The 24,597-nt window shown below is 36.8% G+C and overlaps 1 protein-coding gene across 1 annotated transcript in view; it reads left to right on the forward strand.

Annotated features, from left to right (window-relative positions):
• The window catches only part of ANOS1 (anosmin 1), a 141,744-nt gene that overhangs the window by 105,089 nt on the left and 12,058 nt on the right, over positions 1 to 24,597 (forward strand). Inside the window, exons 8-9 of the mRNA XM_065856196.2 lie at positions 659 to 806; positions 5,632 to 5,784. Of these exons, the coding sequence (XP_065712268.1) occupies positions 659 to 806; positions 5,632 to 5,784 (301 nt within the window). The remainder of the gene's footprint in view (positions 1 to 658; positions 807 to 5,631; positions 5,785 to 24,597) is intronic.

Raw genomic sequence — 24,597 nt, forward strand, 5'->3', positions numbered from 1 at the left:
TTTTCTTTTCTTTTCTTTTCTTTTCTTTTCTTTTCTTTTCTTTTCTTTTCTTTTCTTTTCTTTTCTTTTCTTTTCTTTTCTTTTCTTTTCTTTTCTTTTTTCCATTCTATAATAGAAAAAAATTTTTACCAATTGGTGTGTTTTTGGTTGTGTGTTTTGGTTTTGTTTTTTTCATTTTTGTTTTCAACAGTTGAAACAAATACAAAATATCAAAAAATGTACTGAATGTTGGATTTTAGCTGTCTTCAGACAGTTTCTAAAAAAAAAATCTCAATTGCTTTGCTAACACAGAAATTAGAGAATAATAAGTTCAATTTTTTTGGCTAAAATGATTTTGACATAAGAGTAAAACTTGTTACATGTGAAAACAACACCACCACCTTAATTGTGACCTAAACAATAGTTGCTTGTATTTGCCAAGTGTTTGCCAAAATTATGTAAACATCAGGAAGGTTAGTATTTTTAAAATGACACAGAAAAACAGAGTCCAACAAAATATATTTTTTAAAGAAGTGAATTTTTGCTCTGTTGAAATTTATACATGAGTTTTCTAATTTCAAAAGAGTAGTGTGCCTAAAATAACATGCCTGCTTTTAATAAGGGCCTGTGTTTCAGTAATACTGTAACTACTTTGTTTATTTATTCTCCTCTATTATAGGCCCAAAATTATGTGGTCTTGGAGGGACTCCAACCCAACAGCAACTACAATGTAGAATTGCAGGCAGTAACACGTTGGGGTCAGATACGCCTGAAAAGTACTAAGGTTTCTCTTCATTTTAGCACAACGCAGGACACCAGGAATAATAGTGAGTAATTATATTCAAACACCTGAATGCTTTATTTCTTATTTATCTGGAATTTTAATGTTTTATACAATGATTTCTCAAATTTAAAAGAATAATTTTCTTAAAGCTTTGTGTTACATGTCATTGTGATCCTGTATTGGCGAAGCTGAGTAACCTTTTAACATTACATTTCTTAGCTAAAAAATTGGTGATAGTTTTCACCTAATTCTTTGTCTGAGATCCTATTCACCTGAAATAAGCAAAGGCCGTGAAAACTGAAGTGTTTGTATGATTATGCTGTTAATATTTTTCAAATGCAATACAGGTCTAAATACTTTATTTGCCAGTGGCTGGAATAAAAGCATTTCTGTGTCTTTGTCTTAACTGAACAGTTTTAGCTTGCAATGCTTTTCAAAATCCTGACTATACTGAGTAGCAGATTAATTTGGATTCTTGGGCCACACAAATATGTATCTGCTATGAACTGATATAAAACATCAACTCTTCCGTTAGGGAATCTAAGATGCTCCATACCTGACAAGCAATGAATTCTCCAGAATTTATTGCACAAATAGAACCAACATTCAAATTAGAGTCTTCAGATTTTTAGATGTCAGGTTGTTTCTTGTTAAGATCTTCTTTAAAGCTTCTCATGCTACGTAATATAATTGAAAACAAATCTGAAAGTAAACCATGATTTGTAGTCTGGATATACATAAAATATTTTGAAGAAATTGTTAGTTATAAGAGACCTTTATATCTACAGTTGCTTCCCATGTTAACACACCAAGAAGAAAAAGCAGGCCTAAAGATCCTTCTCTTTCCCATGTTAAGCTCATTTTCACTACTTTTTTGGGCCATGTTAAGAGACAGCAAAGGCCCATATTTTCATCTCTTCAATACACTGGGTCTTTGCTTGAAATCCGTACCACAATATGAGCCTGAATCTCCAGACTGTGTACGTAAGGCAAGTTTGGGTTGAATCAGCAGTGAAGTACAATGTAAGTGAATATAAGAGTTCTGCCCTTTCCATACTGGCCCTCCAAGATTGTGCCTGTGCTTTTTGCCATTCCCTAGAACAGTGACCTTGTTTGCAGGATTGTGCATGGTATCAAAAGCTTCTTTGAGTTATCCTGTTTAGTTTTCCTTTCTTTTCTATATGTTCACAGGAGATGTAATAGAAGAAAAACTATGGTGGGAACTGGGTATTTAATTCTAGTACACTCAGCCACTAGGCTCAACTAGAAGCATATAATTGGTATTTAGGAGATGTTCTCATTTTGCTGGGTGTTTTCCTAAGAATTCTTGTCAGTCTGTGTTTTGGCTTGTTTGTTTGTTTGTTTTCCTGCAAAGCACATTTTACTGGATAAACAAGCAAAAATTTCATTCCCCTCACCCAGCCCCGATCTTTTTGTCTCTTCTGATTAGAAGTTTCACTGAAGTTCTAGATCTCAATGCTAAACTTCAACGTGTTTATTTTTCAGTCCAGTCATCTCGATTGGCATTTCACCAGATGACATCACAGGTCTGAGAAGGAACATATAACCAAGTTTACTTTCCATCAGGTCACAGGAGAAGGCTGGTGCCTGGATTTCACCCAAGTCTGAGACTGGGCTGTGTCCTGGTAACTGGGAGGAAATTCTAGGTGCCATTACACACATCTAGCCCAAGTGACGTTGGGCAACCTGTTGAATTTCTTTCCCTGATTTTACTATGAGAATGAATTTTCTCCTCTTGGAAATAGGGATAATTTATCAATTGATGTTTGTCAGGCTAGTCCTGACATTAGGTCAGATCATTAATGTTTATAAATATATAAAGGGTGAGTGCCATGAGAATGGAGCCAGGCTCTTCTCAGTGGCAAACGATGATAAGACAAGGAGTAATGGGATCAAGCTGGAACACAAGAGGTTCCACTTAAATTTGAGAAAAAACTTCTTCTCAGTGAGGGTGACAGAGCACTGGAACAGGCTGCCCAGGGAGGTTGTGGAGTCTCCTTCCCTGGAGACATTCAAAGCCCGCCTGGACACATTCCTGTGCGACCTCACCTAGGCGTTCCTGCTCCAGCAGGGGGATTGGACTAGATGATCTTTTGAGGTCCCTTCCAATCCCAAACATACTGTGATACTGTGATCATAGTCTTTAAACATAATAGTAAATAAAGCATTTCTATGCAATGGAATTCCTCTAAACTGAAGCTGAGTAATTGAGATTGGACTGTGTCGATTTTGGTACCATTCTATACTTACTGTGACAAACGCTTTTGCTGGTAGTGCTGTTATCAACTCACCGTGGTATCATAATGGACTGTCTCTCATGGTCTGTATCACCAATGGGAGAGGAAGATTTTTGTTTTACTTCTCGCTCTCCCTCTTCCTCTCCAAAAAATCGTGGTTTTTAGAATGTGATGCATATCACTTCTGAATTATTAGTTACAAATCGTCTACTAAACAGAGTTCATTTCCTCTATACCTCATATGTGACTTGTGGTTTCATTATTTTCTGTCCACTCTGGTGGCATCTCTTTCCTGTCATCATCACAGCTAGATTTGAATTGCTTCCAAAATTTTTCTCAGACAATCTGTTTTCTTCTTGATCGTTTTACTTCAAAAGGGAATCCATCAGTAGTTTATGTGAAAGTCTGTAATCTACTGATGTCTAGTTAGCATAGACTTTGTCATACTTTGTGCTTTATTTCACTTCATCGTGGTGACCTTTTTGGACTATAAAGTTCATTAATTGTTTTATTGTTTTTTAAACCAGAGTAATACTATACTAATAACAATATTTTTGTTTTCATGTATACTTTTAGTATTTGACTGCTATGTTCAATTATGGACATCCATTTAGTTAACAAGCAGTATTTTCTTTTTAACTGGAAATCAGTCCATGCGAGAAGTACAACACATATTTGTTTTAATAATAGAGTAATTCAATAATAAGTTTATAGACAAATCTAGGCATCCTTTCTTTGAGCCTGAACCACTTGTATTACACATTTTAGTATATTTGGACCTTTTTGGACATTTTTTAAATGTGACTAAGTTATAGCTCACACAGAAAAGCAAATAAAAACTGCTCCTGGAGGAGATGCAAATTTGTCTTCTGAATCTCACTTAAGTTAGTCAGGAAAAGAACCAGTCCTGGTTGAGGTAGTTTTGAGCATACTCAGAAGCAGATGGAGAAATATGAAAAGGAAAAAAAAAAATTGCCTGAAATATTATCTAGGACATGACATTCATGCCCCCTCTTAATCTGGGGACTTCCATGCCCTTTAGCAAGTACTTCCAGAAACAACATGCCAATTTTGCTGAAGTCCCACTATCAGTTGCTCAACTTTCTGTGGAATTAAGGTCCTTTTTTTAAGTGTCTGTTCCTATTTTCAGAATAGAGAGCAGTCCATAACCCGCTGAAGTAATTTAGTTCTACAGACCTCTGTGAGCTTTGACCCTCACCCTCTAGCATTATATTTCCCCACACTCAGAAATCTGTTACCTCACTATATTTGTGTGCTTCGCTTCTGGGAAATGCCCCAAGACTCTCGCTCTTGATCTTTATATAGAAATATTCTAAATTGATGTCCTAGTTTTTCTGGAAATGGAGCAGGCAGAGAACAACAAAGTGGAGATTTAGTAAAATTAAAATACTTTAAGTTGACGTATACCTAATAGATTTAACTTTTTACATCTCTCTAGCACTTGTAGATTTCCTTTTAAGTAACATGAATATTATGGTTAGCTTGAGAAAGAATTTGTTTAAGTTTGATAGTTTTACTTTAATTTAAAACGAAGAAAACTTAAAATTGTATCAGGTTAAGCAAAGGATTGAGGAAGTAAAATAGCCAAAAAAGCATATGGTTTTCAGCAGAAGATACCTGTAGGGCACAATATTAAAGTTTACATGGCATTCATGTTAATTATTGAAACCTGAGTCTTTCTCTCAAGCATGTAGCTAATAGTTTGCCACTTCCTTATTATTAGAATCTTTTCATTTAGGTGTATTATTGAATTAAATACAGCTTTTTCGTTAATTTGATGCAAATACCATTCTCTTAATCAGAACTGATCCATTTGCAAGCGTATAATGAAAATGCAGTTTGGATCGGCACTGCTGCCTTTTCAGTTGAAAATATCTAGAAATACTGGTTAATGTTGATGAACCGTTGCCAAGGGAAATGCTACATGAAGAACGTCCCGTTGCCGTTGCTTGTTGGAAACTGGGCACATAACACCAAGGGAATTGCTCGAAGTTAATTCTTCTCTTTCAGTGTTTTCATAAGCATTCACTCTTCACTGTTGGAAACAGGAAAGTGGGCAAGAAAGATCTTTAATCTGACCACAGTGTTCTTGCATAGCTTACCAAAGGACTATCTTTACTTTGATGTAATAACCACATGCGGCACTCTGTGGGTTACACTCAAAGCTGTCCTTGGGTTTTGTGTTCATTCAAACACTGCACAAATATAAAGACCGTGAGTGATTATACAGAACTACTGCTAGATACTATGCCTGTTTAAAAAGTCCAGGCGTTAACATTTCTTGTTCTTGAGGGCTATAAATACACTCCCTTTCCTTAGTATTCTGAAAATTTACAGAGCATTTTCATAGTAAAATACATTTATTTTTTTCTCTCTCTCCCCAAAATAATTTTTTTGACTGAATTTCAAAAAAATTATATGTTTTTTAACCATTATGAACAGCTTGTTCTTTATATTAATTTAATTTAGGTAAAGTGCTGAAATAAGAAAATTTGGATTAAAGTATTATTTTCTGAATTTCAGCACTGTTAACATAGTCATTATACCGCACTGTACTTAAATAGTTCCTGATTGTTCTGTGTATTGCAGGGGAACAGACATCTTCTGCTGGGAAATCCCAGAAAGGACTTACAGATCCTTACCCAACATTTCAAAGAAGAAAACCCACTCGTTTTCTTAAAATTGGAACTCCTTTCTATCAGGACAATCAACTCCATGTCAAAGTCTACTGGAAGAAAACAGGTTTGTCAAACTTTTGTTTCATTTTTTTTTTTTCTAATGAACTCTTATCAACATCCTCAGAGTTGTAGAACTTTGATATATTACAATGAACCTCATATAGTGAATCAAAGTTAAATCCTACACCTGTCCTTCCTTCCCTTCACCTTCACAGTAGAATGAAATGTTTCCTCTCCTCTTTGTGTTATGGATGTGTAAATATATGGCAGAGGGAAATGATGTGAATCAGCTATCAAAAAATTATAGTCACCCATACTGGAACATTGAATCCTCCCAGAGGTAGTTTCTAGTTAAGTGGAAATTGTTTCCGTAGTTTTAAATAGGGAAGCAGAATTTGGCCTTATGTTCAATGGAGCTTTTGTGGCTGTGAATGTTGTGCCTCTGGAGTGTTGTCAGAGGGTCTTAAGCACACACGGTTCTGGGCAGATTTCTTGCTGATGGCACTGCAGTAGCATTTGTGGGACTTTGTCAGTTGAGAAATGAGTTAGGAAATAAATGTATATGAAAATCATAAAGTGGTGTCACAAAAACTAAACCACAGAATTTCAAAGTATAGTGGCTTATGTTAGAGCCACAATAGGCTTTATGCCAAACTTTATCAGTCACCTTGAATTAGAACAGGATGGATAGTTGGCCACAATCACTGGAAAAATCTTTTAAGTTGGTTTACTGCTATGTTGCATGCACCTTTCTGTTTTTCAGAAATATATAACAACAATTTTATGTTAAGTCTTCCAGTCTAAAGGAAAATGCCATAAATTTTAAGTGTCTAATCAGATTCAGAAATTAAAAAAGTTTTCCTTTCTTGCCCTCTGGAAGCACCTAGGTTGTTACACATTGCTGCAGCTTAGCCATAATAGGTTCATAGGCTGTTATTTGAAAATGTGCTAGCACTGCTAGCATTTTAACTTGGAGCAATCTACATGTGTAGCAGTAGCACATGTATAAAATCCTTTCAATTTTTGTATTTGAAATACAGGGCAGCAAAATGGATAATCATATTTTCTTCTGGAATTTTTTGAAGAATTTTAGAAATATTTGAGTTCTTTTGGGTTTAGGTGTATGCCACACCATTCTGATCAAAGAAAGGCTGTATAACCATTCAATTATGCTGTGTAACATAAGAATGTATCGTGCTCGATTATGTGAATTGTGAGAGCTATCCTTTGCTTCCTAAAAAGTGCCTGCCTTTTTGAGTGTTTACCTTTCTACTTTCAAATCAAATGCTTATTCCTCCACAAAATGTGTAAGCTTTGGCTCAGTCTGACTACATACACTTTTTTAAATGTTTGTCCCTATCTTGCCTATGATAGTTTTCTTTTTTCTAGCTTTTCCCATAATATTTCGTTTTTGCCTAACTTCATGGAAAGTCTGAATAATTTAAAATTTAAATAAAAGTTAAGACATTTTAAATTGTGCATACTGCATTTACCTAAACATATGGTTTTGGTTATGCAAAGTGAGATTTATATATTCTGAGCTTGGGACTGATCACCTTAAGCTTTAGCCTTCTGAAGTGAGATGTCGACTCATCGTCGAAGCTCCTTTTATGGTCAAAAAAGAAAAGCAGGTGACTTCTGAAGCAAGTCATCCCACACGGCAGCAGAATCGTTCTCTGGAGATGACTCTCTTCCTTACTGAGTGCAGAAGGGTGCCCAGATGACTAGTTTGGACTAGACAACTGATTTGTAGAAGGCTTAGAGATGCCTAATGTCTCTCTGTGAGCTAAGGTTCAATTCTCAGCCGTCTGAGGGATAGGATTCAAAGATGAGGAAACCATGATGTCTGCCACAGGCATAAGGCAAGGTTGTGCCACTCACAGTCTGCAGGCAAGATTCAGCCCAGTGGAACAATCAATCCGACTGCAGCCATTTTCCTGCCAGCCTGTTTCCAGAAGAAAGATCATGTGTCCTGTGACCAAAATGACAACACCCCTCATGAAATTCATCTTACGGATAATTTTCCAAAGTCACTGTTAGACTTAATGGAAGAAAAATCATGACCAGTACAGCAATATTCTTCTTGTTCCAAAGTAGGTGTCTTGAACTAGGTGTTCATTAATTGTAATGGTGGTTTCGATATCAAGCTTAAAAGTAGATGTTGCATCGAAGGTACCTAAATATTCACATCAAAGTCTGGAGCTGAATTCCATCCTGTGTTACATACCTGGAAGTAATATTTGTATTAAATGTTATAAATGCCTGTAAAAGGAAATAAAGTAATTGGGCTTCTCATAGTTGCTCATAGTTTGGAAGTAACAGTGTTTGGAAGTGGCTTAATCTCCAAAATCTTCGAAGACAGATATGGCACAGACCTGTTAGAAATGACGTGGATTTACATGCTGTCACCTTGGGCCAGGGGTGGACTAGTTGAGTTCCTAAATGTCTAACTGTACAGCTGACTCATCTTGTATGACTCCATGGCATCCAGTTGTAAAAGGGGGACACCCAGAGGTCCATTTTGGGAGCAAACTGTGTCGCATGCACTAAGACATTTTGGTATATGCCCCAGTCATGCAGTGGAAGATGCCTTCCTTATTCTCACAAAATGAACAGTGATAGCAAAGATGTTTGAAAAGGGGCAAAATATGGCCGTTTTTCTTTTCTTTTTTAAAAAGAAAGTATCTGTGTTCTGAGTGACAGCATACGCAGTAACTCAGCAGGAGGCGCTGCCTTATGTAGAACTGAATTATAGCCAGTTACCTTCTCCTGAGAAGCTAGCAGCTTCTATGAGCTCTTCTTACAGAAGTTTGGAGGTTGAGGTTATGTAGTACAGAGATGAGGTTCTGACTCTAAATTTACTAGTGACAATTTACTTCAGAGCAGATCTGTTCCACCATGCAGGGAACACAGCAGGAGAAGCGTATGGGCTGTGTCTTATTTTTATGGAAGACAGCAGTTAGTGGAGCCAGATGCATTGGGCATTGTACCCACATGTCTTTCTTCTTTATGAACTGCACTGTCTCAAGTAATGTTTAAGGGGTTGTAGGAGGTATAAGAGTGCACCAACTATAATAGGAAATACCGAGAGAGAATTTACCTCACCCTGCTCTGTGACCTGATGTCTAGGTTATTACCTTTGCAGATAGGCAATCAGAGGTCAAACCCTTCCTGACAGGGAGTTAACCTCTGTGTCTCCCACGTGGTGAGAGAAAACAAGAGTCACTATTGATTGCTCTGATCTCATTATTTTTGTAGTTTGCTATTAAATCAATAGGTTTTTTTTTTTTTAAACAGGAACACAGCCATACTATAGTCCTAAATCACAGAATCATAGAGTAGTTTGAGTTTGAGGGGGCCTTTAAAGGTCATCTAGTCAAACCCCTCTGCAATGAGCAGGGGCATCTTCAGCTAGATCAGGTTGTTCAGAGCTCCATCCAGCCTGGCCTGGAATGTCCCCAGGGATGGGGCATCTATCACCTCTCTGGGCAACCTGGGCCAGTGGTTCAACATCCTCATCACAAAAAAATTCTTCCTTATATCTAGTCTAGATCTCTCCTCTTTTAGTTTAAAACCATTACCCTTTGTCCTATCACAACAGGCCCTGCTGAAAAGTCTGTCCCCGTATTTCTTACAAGCTCCCTTGAAGTACTGAAAGGCTGCAGTAAGGTCTCCCTGAAGCCTTCTCTACTGCAGGCTGAACAACCCCAACTCTCTCAGCCCTGTCCTCACAGGAGAGGTGTTCCAGCCCTCTGTTCATTTTTGTGGCCTCCTCTGGCCCTTCTCCAACAGGTTCATGTCTTTCCTGTACTGAGGGCTCCAGACTGGACACAGAACTCCAGGTGGGGCCTCACCAGATCAGAGCAGAGGGGCAGAATCACCTCCCTCAACCTACTGGCCAGGTTCCTTTTGAGAAGATTTTGTTTCTGGGCTGCAAGCACATATTACCAGCTCATGTTGAACTTTTCATCCATCAGTACCCCCAAGTCCTTCTCTGCAAGGCTGCTCTCAATCCTTTCATCCCTTAGCCTGTATTGATACCAGGCATATCCTGACCCAGGTGCAGGACCTTGCACTTGGCCTTGTTCAACCTCATGAGGTTCACGTGGGCCCACTTCTTGATCTTGTCCAGGGCCTGCTGGATGGCATTCCTACCCCTCAGGCATGTCAAGTGCACAACTCAGCTCAGTGCCATCTGCAGACTTGCTGTGTGGGCACTCTATCCCACTGTTTATGTCATTGAATGTGGGACATGTGCCTGTAAAACAAAGAGAAATTAAGAAAATATCACAAAATTGTGTGAAATAAGTATACTGATAGGGGTGAGAGTTCTCATGATATAAAAAATAATTCAAGAAATACGAGTCTCAAGCTTGAAAATGTTCGACATTTGTATATTAAGCAAAATTTCAGGTGGTTGTAGGAAACTTCACTTTTTCTGGTTTGATTTTCAAGATTTTTTTGTACTTTTTGTTCTGCACTTCATGGTCCTAAAAAGAGATGGTTGTAGTGGTAACGAATTAAATATGTTATTTAGATTTTAGATTTATTTTTTTTTTAACATGAAGGAATTTAAACCAGCGTGTTGATATATAGTGTCTTTTAACTGTAATGAAAACTTTAACAACAATTAAAACAGAAGCGTCTCACTTTGTAGGAATGTTACTCATTTTCTCTAGTAATAGCTGCTCAGAATTTTTTGTTGTATTCCTGAATGCAGTGACCCTACCATTCTACTTAGACCTGAGAATTTATTTTTTTTTTAATTCTATCCAAAACCAAGATGGCTCTATAGAAGAGTTTTATACTGCCTCCCAATACTGTAGCATCACAGGACACTATGGATTACAGAAACAGAAGGAAAGACTTGTGTGGATTTCTTGCAGTCTCAGACCACTTAAGAAACACAAATGTGTTCTGAAGGTTGTTTTAGATTATTACTTTATTTTCATTGGTCCTTTTGTTATCAGATAAATTGTTTTGGTTTTGAATTTGAAACATTTTACTTTGTCTGAAAAAGACAAAATAGAACAGAATTGCAGAATAATTTGAACAGTTTGGAAGGGATCTCTGTAGTTCAGCTGATCCAACCGTCTGGACAAAGTAGAACTAACTCTGAAGTTAAATCAAGCTGTTCAGTCCTATTCATAAGCCCTCTAACAGATCTTGCTGTTGTTTTCTGAATGACAGGAATTTGTCCTTTATGAATACCAGGCTGCAGAGGCTACCTAACAGTTTATTGCATTGTACCTTGGGATTTCCACAAGGTACGATGATGTCTCTTGATATTCAAAGTTAGTTCTTCCATTACTACATAGAAGGCATATTTTGCAGTGACATTCGCAGATGTGCCTCATGGAAGCCAGTGAAGGAACACAAGGATTGACATCAGGGTTGAAGGTCTTGTTTTTGTATCATCCCTCTGAACAGAACTCACCAGACCTCTGTCCTGTGCATCAGCTTCAATAGAAGTGGTGCTGGAAGCAATCACTGGACTGTCTTTATTGTACACTAAAGAAGTGATTGCTTAGCAGTACTTGGAAACTGAACACAGTGTTTGAGTTGAAGTCTGAGTAAGTGGATGGAAGATCCTGTTGTCCCAAACAAAGGATTCTGTCACCTGGTGTGCAAAAAAGCCAAATTTAGCATTCAGAGATGAGATATTGTTTATTACAGAACTGCACAAGCTTGGATGCTGGAATGAAGCCAGCATACCAGAAAGTAACAGCCATTATATGGAAAATCTTATCACTACTCAGGGCAGTCCTACAGAGCCAACTGGTTACACGTTTGCATACTGGTTACATAATGATTTTAGCTTACAATGAGCAACGTTCAGCTAAAGGACACTTTATCCAACAGTCTTCAGATATGTGCTAAAGCAAGACTCAACTACTTGTGCAGGCTTCAAAATATCTAAAGCTGCAAGGTCAGTCTCTCTGATTAGGTGTTTTGGAAATCACTCTTACTTTTGTCAGACTGACCTAAAACTGAAAGGATTTACATATCTTTAGGTTAGAAATTGCAGACGGGATTCACGGGATTCATTCTTTTAAGTGATAATGACAACAATTTCCATATATATGCATCATAATGTGCTGCAGTTTGGTAGCAGGAAAGACTGATCTAGGCCTGTTCTTTAAGCATCATTTCTTAAGTCCCATTAGCTTCAGTAAGCATATGGCATGAAAGGAATGTAGGATCTGGACTTTACATTAAAATAAATCTCTTTCTGAAATAATTTTTCAGTTTGAATGCTTTGGTATGATGGCAATAATAACTTTGCTTCAGGATGTATGCTAGCAAAAATAACTTCACACTTCAAACAGTACAAGGTGCTTAGCAAATGCACATAATTTTGGTAGACAGAGTCATCACAAAAAGCAGATTGTAATTATATTAATACAACAGCTTCTTTCTGAAAGAAGAAAATTTCTTTCACTTGCTGCCTTAGACTTAGGCCTGGGATTAGAGAAACACAGTACATTCCTTCAACAGCATGAATCCCACTTTTGTAAACGAAACTAAGAACTTGCTTGTGGCCAGATTTTTTGACCATCTTGACTGTGTGAAGTTAGAAATTATGTGTTATTTATGTCAAATTGTGGAATCAACTTAAACAAATCACTTTTAACTCCTTGGTGCTGGAGTCACAGAGTACCATCCATTACCAAGAACGGATGCCATCTGAACCCCCTACTTAAAAGGATTAGCCACTTAGGATAATTCAGATCCTTAGTATTTCATGTGGTAATCAAGACTGAAAGCGTGAAAATAAAAAGTTCCTTATATTTACTCTGTTCCCTAGTGATTTGACAAATAGAGAGCTGAGTTTTGGGACTTCAGCTGAGCAGCCTTCAAATTGCTGCAAATTTGTGTATGAAAACGAGATATTTCCCATAGACAGAAGGAAAAAAATGATTTATGATCTCATTGCATCAATTCTCATCACTTACTGCATTAATTATAATACATGAAAATATTAGAATGTAATTTAGTGTGATAATTCCTTTTCAAAGCAACATGACACAATAATATTTTTGAACCCATTGCTCTGCCTTCACTACCATTTCCTTAGCAGCTCTTACTTGAGTACAATGTAACTCTCTTTGCACAGATAAAACTTTAGTTTCCTTCACTTTTCTTTGAATGAAGTCCATGTGCATTTACATGCCCCTGTTTAAATTAAACATTTAAAGTACTCCTAGATATTTAAAATCAATATATCTGCCCCTTGGTTTTGCTTAAAAAGACAAATATTTAAAATGCATTAAGACTTGGCTTCAGGCTTCTTTCTTTGTGTTTCTGGTAAAAGCTAAAGCAGAAAGGCAGGGAGAGGCAAAGAATCTTCCATTGTCTGATAAATCAACCAAACAAGAATAATGAATTAAATTACAAGGAAGAATAAAATGCAAGGCAAGGTAAAGCAAACAGAAAACTACCATGCATGCTTTTAAAACCGGGTCTAAGGAAAACAAAGTTAACTTTCACTTAGTTCAGGGAGATAAATGAAGTGGCCGTACATGCTGACTCTGTTTACAATAAGGTATTTCATATGGCAAGTTTTAAAATAATTGAAAGCTTTCCCTCTGTTATCCAATGGACCTTTTTCACAAAACTAGAGCCATTGAAGCTGATGAAACCCTTCAATACCAGGGGAATTTCTAGCTGTTATTGTAAAGAATTCAGCAGTAGTTGCTTAACACTAAGGGATTATTTAGTTTAGTACTAAATGTTGCACTAGGAAGATCACTGTTTGAGCAGCTGGCTATTTTCTAATCATCAATATTTAAGCAGTAAAATATTTGTGCTTGATGGTGTCACTGTGTCCAGATGGTTCTTTCAACAAGACCTCACTGTTTATTATAGTGACATATACACCAATATATTGCTCTCATACGTCCATGCGAATACAGAGACATTGGCTCAGGAGAAGTTGATTGTGTGAGTATGCATAGTGTACATTTGCATTTAGGGATTTAATTAGTAAAGCTGGCCCCAAGCACAGGAATCTTCAACTAGATCTCCTCTTTAGAAGTTCACCAGTAGGCATTGCATAACTTGCTTTTCCATGTGTGCTACAGCTGACTCAGCTGCCTGTGTCCTATGGGCTTCCCCAGCATCCTTCCTGGGGAGACAGGTAATGCTGTCAGCTTTAACTGCTGTGGAAAATTATTTCAGAGTTAAAAGAATATCCTGACAGAAGTATCCTCTGTGCGGTTCCTACTCCTCCGTAACTTTGCCTTACGTAAATGTAATGTAGTTCCAGGAAAAACGTCTTCGCTGTTTTTCTGCCTACAGAGCATGAAAAGGAGAGCTTCTGACCCTCTCCAGTTATGTTTGTTGTACTTTATAAACTTACTACAGGACTTGGACTATTTGATTTGCTTTTGGCTTATGTCCAAATGTGAAGTGCTAACAATACTTAAAATATTGCTGGTGTGAGTCATGAAAAACATCAACAACAAATAATAAAGTCTGGTAGAGCAAACAGTGTGCAACTTCTCAAATAGTCTGCAATTGATTAGTGGGACAAATAGTAAAGTTTTAAAATCACATTTATGATAGTGGCAGCCTCTGTGGCATCTCCCCTGCAGATGAGACAATATTGAGGAGTCTTTTCAATGGCCCATTTTACTGCACTTTTTCATGTTTCCACAGGCAACAAAAAAACATCACTGGTTGCCTTTGACTTGTTTCCAAACCTCCATACCTTTCAGGGTAGGTGGTTAAAGCTCTTGGTATGAGAAACTTAGGGGCAATTCTGTCCAACGATTAGTCCCAGGAATGTAATTGGAACTGATTCAAAGTCTGCCAGCAAATTAAATATCAGAAGCCAAATCAGAACTTACACACTGTTGTCCCAGAGCTCAGACAACACAGAGACTGATTTTGCTTAGCAGAAACCCACTGGTGTCTGCTGAAGGCCGTTTGTGGCTGTACGAGACTGGTTTTGTCCAGAATATTCATCAGACTATAATAGTTCTACACTTTGTGTGACTGATCCACTTATTGCTTCATTTTAAAATGTACATAGGGTATGCTGTTCCCAAGCCCTCAGTATGACCTGAATCATACACCAGAACACCTGTAATAATCGTGAAAATGTATTTAATTTAACTTAATCTATGCATTTAAAATAAGTTGTCTTTTTATTCTTAAACTTAATAACCGAGTACAAATTTGAGCCTGATTTCTTTTGAACTTACATTAAAAGATCAAATAGAAATGCAATTGCGAATTACCTAGTTCATGAGTGCAATCCAAAGATAGACCTTCATTATGTGGGATGAGTACCTGCAGCCTGCAGAGGCACTTTCAATGTCTCCTTGGGAAATAATTTATCAAGACTTAACTCACTTCAAGGCATTGAAAATATTAACTGGCCAGCTAATATGTTGAAAAAATTAACTGAGCAGCTAATAAATAGACTCTAACCTGATTTTTAATTCTTCAGGAAAAGATATGTTTTCAAACCCAGCATTTTTATGTTCCTTCATTAAAATTTGTCTACCCAGGACACAGCTTTCTGCATTTATTGTTAGTTTTTGAATATGACCACAACCTATAGAGTTAATTATTAACAACAAATACAGAATTTTATATATATGCACATACATATAAGGTCTCTAAGATTGTTAATGGCAATGTCTGTTGTTAGGCAGTCTGAATCACTGAGGGATACAATGAGAAGCTTTTTACCACCCAATTCTTCCTGTCCTTTCCCCAGACTGTATCACTATGTCACATTCAGTCAAAGCTTTGTTTTAAATGCTTACACTACTATACCTGGAGCAGTCCTACCATTTAAACTGTCAGTAAAAACATACTGAGATACTACAGTTTAGCAAGATACTTTTCATCACTTCTGGGCCAATAACAGCTCATGAGTGCTCTCTTAGCCTGCCCAAGTTCTGAAGTAAAATATTTAGCTTATGATCTAGAGAAGGTTAAACTATCAGCAGAGAGTCATCACGCTCATGGTGAAGGTTGTTTAAACTAACAAGTGGCCTCTTGTAAATTGGGTCAATTTTCCTCCAGATGCCTCTTTTTAACCTGTATTGTTTAATTAGCCTGGTTTATTTGGTAGCCATAAAACCAGTTGCATAAACACTACAGACAGGGAAGGAAACTGGACTCTTTCAATAAGTAGCTAGAGTTGGCAAGAAAGACACCAAAAAAGGCTATCCGACACTGAAATTATAATATAAATTTAAAGATGTCACATGAATGCAGTTGATGAATTATCACTTGTTAAACATTGGTTGTTTTTACTCCTATGACCATTAACCTAATATAAAAATTTCCATAGTAGTCTAGACCAAGGGTCCATCCAGACAGGTGTTCTGTTCTTGTCTGTGACCAAAACAAAATCCAAAGGTACCTAAGAACAGATCAAGCATGTAACTTGTGCAGATTATTGTCCCAGCTTCAGACAACTTATAAGTCATGTGATTTCCTGAACCCAATGTGATTTCATTATATTTATTCACTTATGATACATTTCTCTTCCACTATAATATCCAGTGTCCCATCAGGGTCACATAAATTTAGGGCATCTGAAATACCCCGGGTTATGGTGTTCCAGAGTTTTAAATGCTTGTTCTATGAAAAACCACGTATTTTAATTTGCTTTGAAGCCCCTTGTTCCAGCTTCATTTGGATACTTAGTCTTACATTGGAGATGCAGAAAAGAGTGAAGCTCTGTTCACCTTGTCTTTATGCACATGATTTTGTAGATATTTAACCTGGTTTTACTCTGTTCTTTTTCCCGTAGACTCAGTAGTCTTGAACTGCAGATTTAGAAACTGCATATTCATGCCATTACCTTTATGAGTAATAGTTCAGCAAAGCAACATCCTGATATGGCGTGCCCGGATGCATGCCATGGAAGTCCAGCTTTGGAATTTGGCCATGTGTGCAAACCCACCTGTATGGCTTTTGCCTAGGGTATGAGACAGAAGGGAGCAAGCGCACCTCTGCATCATTCCCCTTGTGGAGTTAGGGGTAAGCTGGGTCTGTACCTTGACTCTGGAATTGGGAGGGACTCTCAGATTACCTACCCTCAATGTAGCCTCCCCACCTAAATTAATGTCCAGACTTATTAAAGTTACACAGAGGGCTAATGATACAATACCTAGTGACAGTTTCAATAGATGTATAACCATAGCGAGCCTTGGACTTGTTTGTTTGTTTATTTTTCATGGAATTCAGGTTTTGGGATGCTTAGATTCCTTTGAAAATCTGGCTATGAGTGAGTAATGTAGGAAGCTTCTATTCAGGCTACAAACAGCTATTGTGAGTCTTGGAGCCTACAAGAGACAGATTTCCATGTAACAGAAAACCAGAATGAGATACTATTGAACTCACTTTGTATAGGATGTTGTGTGTGGGAAAAGGAGTGAGGGTAGAAGTAATCTTAGAGATGATCCCAAACTTAAATCCCTCAACATAAACATCTTTAAACTTTGAGGCTTCCTAGATATAGATATGGACACAATGTGGCACAGGCCTGTCTTTAAATTACACAGTAATTGTTAATATCATTCTTGGAAAGGCTTGTCATTGCATTATACAAAGAATGTGTTCTATAGAAAGAAAGTTTGTTTTAAATGGCATGATGTGAGAAACAAAATCTTTGTGATTTAAACAATAACTTCTTATATTGCATCTAAGAGCAGGAAACAGTATAGTTTGCCTTGTTAGGAAGTGTTTATTGAATTAAGTTTAAATGTCAACTGAGGCTTTCGGTGTTTATTTTAATCATACTACTTGAATAGGTGATTATTAAAAAGTTAATTTTCTCAGATGTGTCATTAATACCTTCAATTTCATAACCAAATATTTTTGGGGTTTTTTTGTTTCTGCTTTTTTTTTGTACCACTGTGTGAATCAGTGCACAGGCAGCTAAAGAGCCAGACCTGGTTTAATTTCATTTTTTTAAGAGAACCTACCTAAAATGCCTGGGACAGACCACATTGACAACATAGTCTTTACGGAGAAAAGAGGAGTGCAGAGAGGCTCACAATGCGTTAGCTCATCGATGCAGCATTTTATCATTAATTGAGGATAAATTGTGTTTACCTTTGTATCCTAAGGCTGATAACTCATTTTGCATTTGCTCAACCACCATGAGTAAAATAACACTTGTTATTCTATCATTTTTTGTCCTATCACATTGGCAAGAAATGCCATGATTCAGAGAGGCATGGAATGGCATGTGAACCACTAGGTGAATAAGTAGATGTTATGATCAAGTGCTGACTGAGATAATGTTTTGTATCTCTTCAGTACACTGAAGTATTCCTTCCCAAACTGTTCTTCAGTCATGCTGATATTACAATGCAACAAATGACATGCGGATCACTTCATACTAATTGTGTCTTCAAAACTGAAGCAACTCGTAGTAAATAACACTGCTTCAGTTATTCACTTGGATTTTGCCCATATTTAAGCCTTCCCTGCATTTTTTTCACGACCTCCCCAGCAACCGAGTTTTAGCAGAAAATGTGTTTATGGAAACATGAGTATCGTAGAACTCTGTGTTGACATGGAGAATAACTGTGGCCTGATAAACAGATGAGCACAATCATGAGAGAGCAGAAGACACTTCATTATATTGTATCTCAACTATTTGCATAATAGTTCTTTGTGTGGAAATACAGGCAGGTTATGCTGCAGAGCAAACACCGCAGCTCATCCTTCTGCCAGACCAGTGGGTTGGAAGCAGCACTGTGTTGTATTAGATCTGCAGCAGTAAAGGTGAATCAGGGGCTGCATACTGGGAGAAGGTAGGGCAGAAACATTACAGGAAGCCTTTAACTTGTACACATCTTTGGGCACTTTTGAGACAGTAAAATGTTTTTCTTCATGCAAGACATCATACATTTCACCATTTACCATAGTTACTTTTACATTCACCGTAGCATGGCTATGAGAAAAATAATTTTTGTCCTGGATAGTGTGCTGTTTGACACACAATTTATACAGAGCTCCCCAAAATCATGCTATAACTTGGCTGTAGAAACAATTAATGAAGCTTGTAGATACTGAGACATGATCTTCATGTGCCCTGAGCCGATTCTACCCTGTGCTGTGATATTAAATATAAAATCTTTACCCCTTTCTATAGCCTATTTTTAGAGCAGTAATGCTGCAAGACACATGATCCAGAAAGGAAATTACTTAATTTTGCTATATTTCCTTCTTCCTATTAGTGTAAGACAATTGAAGACATATTCAAGACCACCTTTTAACTATATGGTCATTAGTGTCTTGATCTTTGTGAGTACTAAAATTTCTGGCCTGATGCATTAGCTACGCTTAACTATAGAAGTCAACACGACTGTTCATATGTTTAAGTACATTGTTGAATCAGGGCCAGAGTGCTCGGAAGCTTGTAAGATCAACCTTGCAATATGAGAAGAAAAACAAAAACCATGTGACCAGTCACAAATAATTATTGCATTTTGCTGTATGAAATATCAGGTTAACAATATATAATTAATCCAAAGGCTTAGCTACATGCAGAACAAATAGTTTCAGTAATTTTCTTACTGAATAGCTTCACAGTCTCCTTATGGCCTTCTGTTTGAAGAAAGGTTAGGTTTGAATGAGGACAACAGGTTTACGTATGGCTAATTATCTTCCAAACTTTGATAACACCTTTTGACATACAGCTAGCATATCAATTATATGTATATATTTTGGAGTGAATCGGTTTGCTGAGGTAACTTGACAAAAATTAAAGAACACCATTCACATATTCATTTGACATATGCTTGTTATTTATATTAAATTAATACTATTGTACTGCCAGGTAAAGGTTTTCACATAAATATGTCTTATTTTATAATCTTTACTTTTTTACCACATTTTATTCTGCTGAAAAAATCTATCAGATGCTGCTTGTTAATTACTTCAAATCCTGTCATGATACAGAAATCAGCTTGATGTTACTGACTTTCTTGATGCAACCATTTTTATTGTAATTAAACCTTAATTTGAGCTGCTTTTGTTGGACAAGTCTGCTCTGAAATCTTGTTTTCCAGCAAACACCATCTGATTTTTCTTCCTAATGAGTTCTTGTAATATGGTTGCCTGCATAACAGTTTTGTCGCAGCCAGCATTAATCGACATTTTTATACCAAATTGCAGACATCTATCATCCAACAGCCATCCATCAAACAATAATATAGGACAATAGAGCTGAAACACTTTTACAGGGGGGACCATTATAATGATCACCACTCGACAGGGGTGGGACAGAGATAAGGAGACATGAAGTGCTTTGCCTGAAGACCTTCAGCAAACCAGGGACAGAACTAGACCCATTACTCAGAACAGTCTGCTGTAATTTATGTGCTGTGGATCATAGGAATGCAAAGAAATACATACGTCTTAAATCTGTTTACCTGGTCTCATGTAGTAATAGGATGTTGTTGTCCATTCGTTAGCATTGGGTTGTGTGAACAAACTTCACTACTGTTCCTGCCCATGCTGTGCCAGTTTTCTAGCTACAAAGCAGACTTCATTTCCTCATGGTTGTCAAGTTAGCACCCTTTTGCAACAACAAATGTGATATAAAGCAGAAAAAAGTATTTGAAGGAAAGAAAGATACTGTCTGCAGTTACGTGGTAGAAAAAAAGAAATCACATTAGATTAAATTATTCACATGGCTGGCAGTAATGGAAATGTACAGCAGAACAGAAATGTGGAAAAAGTTGGCAAAGGTGAGGAAAAGATATTACTTTTTATTTAGCTTATTAGTTTATTTTCAATAAACTGAAAAACTATTTAAATCAGAAATTCCAGCTATGAAAAGTTGCACAGTTACCTGGCTTTGTACTGGGTAATTTTTCTGAATGGGTCTCGAGCTTCAAATTCTGTGGGGAGATAATGAGATTTAGCAAATGTAGAATGTGGGCCAAGGGTATTCCTATTAACCATCATGCAGCCATGACTTCAGATATGTTACAGTATTTTAAACAAAACTTTTCAATCTAAGATGCTTCAATTGTGCATATGAACCTGAACTTTTCGAAGTGGCAAACAGATATATTTGACATTGGCATTAATGGGATTCTGAGCTGCTTTTACAGTTTAAAGCTACAGAACGAATGTGCATTTCCCCCTCAAAAAGTCTGAAATGTATTTACTTATTTTAATTGAAATGGAACTAAAGAGTTTAGGTTGGGGAGAGGGAGAAGGAAGATAAATATGGCAAAGAACATCTTCATAAACACAACAGATAGAGAGATATCTTTGTGGAGATACTCATATGGAATTAAAGGCCTTTTTGGGTGAAACATAGAAAGGAGGGAATCTGAATAGAAATCTTTTCAACATGCTGTAGAGCATGCCCTGATCAATATATTTCTAGTTAGAGCTTTAAGATTTCTGTCCAACATACCCTTGCATAGCCTTATCCAGTAAAACAACTAAGCATATATGGAATTTTAAGGACATGCTCATGTGATGTCTGTAATAGGAATGTTTTCTGAAGACTAGGAACTCATTTATACTTCAGAAAATGTACTCTAAAATTCATAACCAAAATAATTACCATTAGCTTTCAGTTTATTTGGGAGGATTATTTTTCTGCAGCTGTCTGAAACATCAAGAAATCTTTAGTTTGAGCACCTGAAGGTCGTATCCATGACAGTTACTTTACAGGGATTTTCTTAAGTAATTAAGTGGTTTTTCTGGTTTGCTTTTTTTTTGCTTTTTTTTCTCTTTTTAAATAAGCTTGAGAGTAAAAGTAATTGTTTGAATAAGCTGTCTGCTGTAACAGTCCTTTAAGGAGTTTACTTAAATGATTATTATGTTGACTAATTTCACAAGCTTAGAGCTGCTCAATTGAGTGCTAGTGCTTGGCATCTCCTTCAAGTTCAGTGTTTCTATGCAAATATTTTGAGTTCTGGGAAGGATGAATGCTTACTGTTTGTGCAAGAATCAGTCTTTTTAGTGTTAAATGGTATACATTCTAAACATGAGAACAATGAAGCTTAAAGCTTTATAAAGAGTTATAATTCGAAGTACGTAATCAAGAGAACTCCAAGCTGTTAAGGTGGAGATTGAATATATACAAAAAAAGTCTTTATAATGTGACATCTGAAATATCCAGGAACCAGACTAACTGAGTCTGGCAGTTTCTTTTCAGTGTTTTGTAGATGTTTTAGAAAGGATAGCTGAGCTTTCTGATAAAACTGGCCAAAATCAGTCCCATTAGATAAATGACTTTCCAGAAATACATGTGGCTGTGGGTTACAATGTATTAACTTCAGCTGGGCTTAATTCAGAACCATCAGCTTTGGTGGTAGGGGCTAACATTCATATGGGACATTTTCATCACTTTTTTTCAAGACTTTCATGTAACTTTCTAGATCATTACATACATGTTGCATCCTTTTGCTTTTAAAAAAGTTAAATATATTTTCTAAACCAGTCTTGCTATTTAATCTGCATACTTCATGCATGCACAAACACTGAGTTTTTCATGCTTCTGGCTTTATTAAACACAAAATGTTTCACCTTTCCCTATTTTTGAAAAAAGTTTCAGTCTCAAGTTGGAACTACTTCCCTATTATATTTGAGATTTGCAACTCAGGTTTTAGACCCTGACAGAATAGATTTGTTAAAAGGAAAAAAATGAATTTTATTATGTTTTTACATTCTTCTTTTTAACAAAAAGCAATTAACAAGCTTATGTTCAAATCTTTTAGATTAACAAAGGTAGAGATGAGACTTGAGAAAGTTTTAGTATTGAAAATGAAAGTTTAGAGAAGTCGAAAAGGCCTGTTCTAATTAAAACTTTTGGATAAACTGAGCTGTTGCTGTCCTGATGCATTCTGGTTTGTAGCAGTTGATGTGCTTGTATATATGAATGCAAAAACCTTTGTCACTGAAAAGCAAGAAAATCCAGTCTTCTTGATATAGGCTGCTAACAGAATGCCAGATGTGAGCACTATCAAATATAAGATTCATTTGCTCATTTTATTTAAATAAAAAAATGAAATTATTTTTATTAAAAACCTTCATCCTACATTTACAGGCCAAGTTGACAGGAAGTGAAATAACATTTTTTTAACCTCTTTCTGATTTTCTAGCTCAAATAGGGAGGCTATTAGAAACCACAGCTGTTTACAAAGGGATTACTAAGAGTTTGCTAATGCAGGAGAGAAGCAGAAAAGCAGAAAAGAGCTACCTGAGAGCAGAAGCTCACATAAGGAACAGAGGTGGAGCTGCAATAAAATCCAAACAGAATTCTACTGTGCCACGAGCTGGAAACACCAAATATCTTGGGTCACAACCTGTTTAATTACATTTCTGAACAAAGGCTTAGGAAACCTGCACACTGATATATCTGGATGCTGAGTTCTTGTAAGCTCTTGATGCTTGGGATTTATCTTTCCCTGGTTGCCTGCGTAGGGATACTCAGTGACCTCCCTGAGGTACGTGTCTTATCCAGTGCTTGCTGGCTGGGTAATAACAAGGTTTAATTGGCTTGGACAATCTCTACCAAAGAGAGAGTGATTTATTTATGTATTGCAAATGCAAGGTATTATAAGTGAAAACAGCCGATTCATAGCTTTACAAAGAGCAGTCCACCTTACATGCAGATAGCTGTGATTATCAGAGAATGTCTAATCAATAATAGATTCACATGGTTAATATAGCATTATTAAAACAGCAGCGCAGACTTCTCAGGTCCTAAGAAGCTGAGTGTTTGATTCGTTTGTCCCACAAGAGGGGCACAGGCAGGTGGCAGGCAATGACTGAGTGAACTGGAAGAGACAAAATCAGATGAAACCTACTTGCAAATGCACTGTGAGTTTGTGTCTTCATCCAATAGGCACATCGAGTGGGAAAGGCCAGCAACTAAGAGGGAAGTGAAAGCACATCCATTTCTTTATTTTTAAAAGAGAGGGAACAATCACAAGGCAGCAAATTATTTCTTTACAGGGTTTTTTTTTTTTTAAAAAAAAAAGGTCCAAAGAAATCACACAAAAATTTAGCATACTTGTTGTTATGAAGATAGCTGCTGCAAAAAATCTATTTCAAGGAGCTTCTAATCAGTCTTTTTACCAGAATACTGTTCAAGCTAGTTATTTTCTCTTTAGTTAACAATCCTTCCCTTCTACATCCAAATTGCTCATAGCAGTCTAATGCCCGATCAGCCCTTAAGGTATCAAAGTTACTTGTTTTCCATCCTGAAGCCCACAATCAGGCACTTGGCATTAGTGGCTATGTCATACCAAGCTAATTAATAATAACAGATGTAATTTTGCATCCACTGTATAAAGATAGAGAACTAAATCCAGCAAAAATGACAGGATGTATGTGCACTACCTGATGGGTTTTTCTTCTTTTGTCTAATTCTATATTGCCCTTCAGTTTGCTTCCTAATGCAATCAGTATTAGACAAGAAGCTAGAAGAGCTGGAAATTGGCTGAAAGCTTTTACCATTGACACCGCAGCAAGTTTTGTCATTGTTTTAAATGGGAGCAAACTCAAGCCTTTTGTATTACTCCTAAGAGTCAAGACTATAATTTTATTTGCAAGGATACTGAACAGGTCTTATGATGTATTCTGAAAGGAGAAAGCTCAGAGATTTACAGTCATTTTCACATGTCTTCAGGCACAGATTTCTCAGGCAGTCACAGACAGTTGGCACAAAGTCATTTGCAGGATGTTTAGAAGTAGCACCCTTGAGGTTTTTTTTTAATGCTCAATTTAAATGCTTGATTTTTTTTATTTTTTTTTTAATGTAAACAGTATATGCTTACAAATCTGAAAATGCAACTTCACTATTTTTAAAGTCATCTCCGTCATCTGATATGAGGTTTAAATTATGTAAGTGTAAAATATTTTCTCC

The sequence above is a fragment of the Patagioenas fasciata genome, chromosome 1, assembly GCF_037038585.1.
Source record: "Patagioenas fasciata isolate bPatFas1 chromosome 1, bPatFas1.hap1, whole genome shotgun sequence".
Lineage (NCBI taxonomy): Eukaryota > Metazoa > Chordata > Aves > Columbiformes > Columbidae > Patagioenas > Patagioenas fasciata.